The sequence below is a fragment of the Folsomia candida genome, unplaced genomic scaffold (genome assembly GCF_002217175.1).
Source record: "Folsomia candida strain VU population unplaced genomic scaffold, ASM221717v1 Fcan01_Sc010, whole genome shotgun sequence".
In the NCBI taxonomy this organism is placed as follows: Eukaryota; Metazoa; Arthropoda; class Collembola; order Entomobryomorpha; family Isotomidae; genus Folsomia; species Folsomia candida.
In genome coordinates this window covers 2,265,103-2,271,102 of record NW_019091202.1, presented here as the reverse complement: position 1 = coordinate 2,271,102, position 6,000 = coordinate 2,265,103, and the positions used below count along the sequence as shown (strand labels likewise).

General features: G+C 40.9%; 1 protein-coding gene across 2 annotated transcripts; it reads right to left on the bottom strand.

Annotated features, from left to right (window-relative positions):
• Positions 1–618: 618 nt before the first annotated feature.
• On the bottom strand, positions 619–5,958 carry LOC118436831 (SLIT and NTRK-like protein 6). 2 transcript variants are annotated; one of them, XM_035855466.1, is made up of 5 exons: positions 5,019–5,958; positions 4,252–4,532; positions 3,853–4,106; positions 874–1,357; positions 619–775 (listed from the first exon to the last, which is right to left on the bottom strand). In XM_035855466.1, the coding sequence occupies exons 1-2, from the start codon at positions 5,921–5,923 to the stop codon at positions 4,259–4,261; spliced, it is 1,179 nt and encodes a 392-aa protein (XP_035711359.1). In that variant the 5' UTR covers positions 5,924–5,958; the 3' UTR covers positions 619–775; positions 874–1,357; positions 3,853–4,106; positions 4,252–4,258. The 2 variants fall into 2 exon arrangements, with proteins under 2 accessions (XP_035711359.1, XP_035711360.1); XM_035855467.1 differs by lacking the exons at positions 3,853–4,106; positions 4,252–4,532; positions 5,019–5,958 and adding an exon at positions 2,007–3,050.
• Between the last annotated feature and the right edge of the window lie 42 nt (positions 5,959–6,000).

Here is a 6,000-nt window from a genome sequence, read left to right as displayed (position 1 = left end):
AAAGAAATTATGCAAAAATCCTGGTAGAAATTTAAAAAAAGAATCTGCAATGCAGATTCTGCATACATATTTAAATCAAATTCTCATAAAACAGCAATTACACCATAATCTAACTTTCTTAAGGAGGGTCAGTTTTATTTATGCCACTAATATGGGCATACTGTAAATTTATAATTTTCGTCAAACGTAATGAAATTTAACAACTCAAAGTACTATGTAAATTCACATATGTATGTACATACTCAGTTCTATAATGATTTAATCCCAGTTTTCTAAGAGTGTACATAAGTATGTACATATGTATATTTATTGCATTATGCAATTTGTATAAATTGTCATTAGCCTTTCCAAAGTCACCATCCCGTAGTTAGTTACATAGTTACATATATATACATCCCAATTTAGTATACTGAAATTTTTAGATTATAATAATTACCATAGCCGAAAAGCGGAGTAGACGATCTAACAAACAATGCGGACTGTATGACAAACATAATATGAAAAAGGTATCACTTGTAAATATGCATGTACTTATTTTAATAAACAATCCAGAAACACACACACATAAATACATTGCGAAATGGTGAAAATACTGTTAATTTGATACATATGTATTTGCTTCTTACAAAAATACAAATTTTCACAGAAACTTTCTCTCAATCTGCTCTTATTTATTACTTGGAGCTGTGTAGCATGGATACTTGCTTTAAGTTGTCACGGGAACTTAATCATTTCCATTCCTGAGCAGTACGACCATTTCCCTGATGTTCTCAACCTGATCAAACAATTAAAATCACGTCTCCATTTTACTGGTGTTCTTAAATAATCAAAAAGTAATCTATTATTAATACGACAAGTATAAAGTGCACTTACTAGACGATCAAGTTTCCGCGTCAAACGTGTCACAAGGACGGTCAAGACGACAAAGAAGATCAAACTTATTACAAATAAGGTGAAAAGTAGCACCACGAACTTCCTCACTGCCAGATCAGTAGGAGGAGCGGGGGTCTTTTTCAGTAAAATCGTTTGTAGACTCTGGTCAAAATTTTTTAGGTATGACCCATTTTTAGCGAATGGGGATACAGTTGTCTCCTCAGTGACGATTTCCATCGGCGTCCAGCGAAGGCACACTGGTTGTCCAGGGGGAAGCGACTGAGCCGTTGGGGTCGGACGAGTCAGGATAATTTCCTGGCTTGCAGTACCATGCAGATTTTTTGCCGTACACCAAAAATGCCAAGGATGCTCGTAAGCTGAATTGTTCGCAGAGATGTCCAACACACTTTCCCAAATGTATCGGTAAAGTTGTCCGGTTTCGGAGGGTGGTAAAGGAACGTTATAAATGGATATGCCGGGTTGACTGAAAAATGAAACTCTTAAGTGTAAAATTATTCAGAACTTATACAGTAAATTCGTGTTATAAATATATATGTACATAGATACATAAAGTAGTCGAACGTGCACGGGACCACAAATCTAATAGGTTGTAGGTAAGCATTGCATTAAATACTGTTTCCAAACCAATGAACTGAAGAAAATTACAAATCCATATCGAATTAATTGCATCTAGGGAAACAGTTCAAAATCACAATTTTTCAAGGAAGCCAAAAAACTTATTTAATGGCAAGGGTTTATTTAGTTGTAAATTGTTAATCATTAAAACTGTCTATGCATTCTTTGTTCAGCTGATATTAGGCTCCCAACGTTGAAAATGAGCTACGTAGATATTTAGGTTTTTTGATTTCCTGAAAAACCGTGTTTCTGGACTCCTCTCCGAATAAAATGAAAACTAAGATTTTGGTTTGGAGACAGAACTTGATGCAATTCCTTTACATTGCATTTGTGGCCTAATGCACATACAGCAACGATTAATGTACACTTCAATTTAATACAATACACGCAAATTTCTCACTAATAAACCTCACTAATAAATCCTCCACACGAAGGGTGCCCTGATACCACTCGATTTTCGGTTCTGGCACACCCTCCGTTAAACATCGAAGTCTAACCTTTTCCTCACTCGCGTCTCCAATCAGTCCCTTACTCTCCAGGGGACAAGGCAATTCCCCCCTTGGAATTGAGGACAGCTTCCTTCCCTCCATTTCCGGCGGTGTCGCACAAACCACATCACACGAAACATCCAGGGCTCTCTTATTGAGTAAATATTCCCTCAAAAACTCCATATGACAGTCACACCGCCAAGGATTATCTTTCAAAGAAACGTGCCTCAATAACCCATTATCCCGCAATTCTGTCCAGCGCAAACTCGTTAACCGGTTTGAATCCAAGTTTATCCGGGTTAAAAACGTGTCAGCGAACGGGGCCCCTGACGGAATTTCCTTCATCGAACAATTACTCAAATCTAAAACTGATAACTCGCCAAACCAGCCCAATTTCAACTTTTTTATTGGATTACCCCGTAGGTTCAAGACTTTCGGGTTCGTTAAACGTGTCATACGGATGGACGATATGGAATTATGGCTGAGGTCAAGGGTCACCTCTCTGAAGTCGTTTATACCGAGAAACGCATCCATGTCGATGTCCCCAATTCCCGAGTTGGACAAATTGATATGCTTCAAGTTAAAGAAACCTTTATTGATGAAGGTGTTCGAAATGAGCTTGTCGGTGAGCTTGTTGGAGCCGGAACTGAGGTCGAGATGAGTGATGGATCTGGGATCGTGATAAGTCGGGATTTTCGTGCAGTTTGAACACTTCAATGTGAGATCAGGCTCTGGGCGGAGGATTGAGGTTGACAACTCTTTTAGCACAGTACACGTGCAGGCGGACGTCAATTGAGGGGACGTGGAGCTGGACAGGAGGAGGAATAGGGGTAAAAATGAGGAAATTTTAGACATGGTGAGAAAAACGGATGTGTGTCCGTCCTTGTCAAAGTGGAGAGGAGGAATGGAAAAAAGATAGGTTTCCTCCACAAATACGAAGTCATCCAGCTGCTGCCCTGATATATATTGTGCATGCCCATAGGCTCTAATTCAAGGACCCTGAATATATAAAGGTAGTATTTAAGAGAGAAAAAGGTAGTGGAGATATTTGTGAGTGGAAATCTTTATGTATATGTACACAGAACAAGCGGCATTTATAAAACCACCCCCACCCCCACCCAAATCTACCCCCACCCCCATCAAATCCACCCCCACCCCCATCCACCCCCACCCCCACCCTCATCCACCCCCACCCCCATCCATCCCCACAATTTTTATGGGGCAACGTGAGATACCTTGGGGCAAAGTGAGATTCTATTTCATATTGGGGTATCGTTCGTAATTAGCGAGCGAAGCGAGCAGGTTAGGTTAGATCAGCTAGGTACGCGGAAAGCCTGGAAGGCTGAGCTAGCAAACCTAGCTAGCTAGGCTAGATAGAACATAGGTAGCTAGGGTAGCTAGAACCTAGGTAGCTAGGGTAGCTAGACTAGATAGAACCTAGGTAGCTAGGGTAGCTAACCTAGCTGGCTAGGCTAGATAGAACCTAGGTAGCACTTCTAGCTAGCTAACCTAGGTAGCCTTGCTAGCTAGCAGAGCTACCTAGGTTAGCTAGCTAGAAGTTCTACCTAGGTTCTATCTAGCCTAGCTACCCTAGCTACCTAGGTTCTAGCTATCCTAGCTACCTATGTTCTATCTAGCCTAGCTAGCTAGGTTTGCTAGCTCAGCCTTCCAGGCTTTCCGCGTACCTAGCTGATCTAACCGGCACACCCCGCAACATGTCACGTGAATTTCTATAAATTTGATTGACTCCATTACTCTTAAATTCCTCAACCTAATCAAACAAGGAATCGTACCCCAATCACGTCTCAATTTTATTCAAAAATGTAATCAATTATTTAAACAAGTTAACACTTACCACACGGTCGAGTTTCCTCCTCAATCGGACCGAAAGGACGATTAAGACGACCAAGAAGATCAGAATTATCACACCTAAGGTGCAAACTAGTATGAAGATCTGCAGAAAAAAGTCTTCAAAACTAGTACTGGGGCCCGTTATCGGTAAAATCGTTGACGTCACGATCGGCGTATCCTCATCAGCAATTTTTAGAAATGACCCGTTTTTAGCGTATGATGTCATAGGTGGTTGACTTGGTGAGGATGAAGATGGTACTGTAAAGCGACAAATAATTTACCGCAAAAGTAATTACCGTCGAGGAATTAAAAACCGGCATTAAACCCTAAATCTACATATGTAAATCCTTGCAATAACTAAGGTTTCAGCATTTAACAAATTCAAATCTAAAAAAATTTAAACCTGTCGTCTACTGGGTCACGATTTCTTTCGGTGCGGGCGTCGAGCGAATGTAGACTGGTTGTCGTGGTAACGGCTGAGCAGTCGGGGTCGGACGAGTAAGGGAAAGTTCCCGGCTTCTAATACCATACATATTTTTTGCCGTACACCAAAACTGCCAAGGGCCCTCGTAAGCCGAATTGTTTGCCGAGATCTCCAACACGCTTTCCCATCTGAATCGGTGAAGTTGTCGGTAGTTCTCGGGAGTTGGTAAGGGAACGTTATAAATGGATATGCCAGGTTGACTAAAAAATAAACAAGCCCGAAAAAAATTCAAAACTTGGAAAATACGATTCATATTATGTACATACATAGCGTTGAACATGCATTTGGCCACAAATCCAAAAGATGGGCATTGCATTATTTCCAAATCATTTGCAATGCAGAAATGAATATATCTAATTTTACATAGCAACATATCCAAACCCTGTTAATTGGCATTGGGAAACAAGGGTCCAAAAACTCAGTATTTCAAGAAATTAAAAAAAATTAATTACTATTTAATAAATTGTTGCATATTTAAGTAAGTGTTTATAACAAATATTCTAACGTTTTAACAAAACTGAGTAATGTGTTCTTCCCTGAAAAACTTGGTTTTTGAACTTCTTTGCGAGTGTAATAAATTTGGTTGGGACATAGGACTGGAGGCAATGCTCATTTGTTCACCGCAAACGAGGATACACTTATTTATAATCCAATTTAATCAAATATTTACAAATAGTTGGACATACCTCACTAATAAATCCTCTCTACCAAGTGTGCCCTGATGCCACTCGACTTCCGGTTCTTTCAAACCCTCCGTTAAACATTGAAGTCGAACCATATCCTCACTCACGTCTCCGATAAGTCCCTTATTCTCTAGGGGGCAATACAATTCCCCCATCGGAATGGAGGAAAGTCTCCTTCCCTTCAATTCCGGTGGTGACGCACAAACCACTTCACTCGAAATATCCAGGCCTCTCCTGTTGAGTAAATATTCTCGCAAAAAGTACATTTGACAGTCACACCGCCACGGGTTATCTTTCAATGAGAGTTCCTTCAAAAAATTCATATTTCGTATTTCTGTCCAGGGCAAACTCGTTAATCTGTTAGAATCCAGGTTTATCCGGGCTAAATGACTGTTAATGAATGGGGCCCCAGGTGGAATTTTGGTCAGCGAACAATTACTCAAATCCAGCTCGGATAACTCGGTCGCAAGCCAGCCCAAATCTAAGCTTTCGATCGGATTCCCCCGTAGGTTCAAAACCTTCGGGTTGGTGAAACGTGTCATACGGAGGAACGATATCGAATTATAGGAGAGGTCAAGGGTCACTTCTCTCAACTCCTTTATACCGAGAAAGGCGTCCATGTCGATGTCCCCAATTTCCGTGTGGGACAAATTAATATGTTTCAAGGTGAAGAAACCTTTATTGATGAATGTGTTAGAGGTGAGCGCGTTGGTGAGCGTGTTGGAACCGGAACTGAGGTCGAGATGGGTGATTGATCTGGGGTCGTGATAACTCGGGATTTCCGTGCAGTTTGAACATCTTAATGTTGACGGGCTTTGGAAAAATGTGCATGTGCAGGCGGAAGTCAATTGGAGGGACGTGGAGATAGAGAGGAGAAAAAGGTATAAAAGTGGGGAGATTTTAGCCATGGTGGAAATGGATCTGTACGTCTGTCCTTGTCAAAGTGGAGGCCTGGACTGGAAGAAGGAATGAACTAAGGAAGATA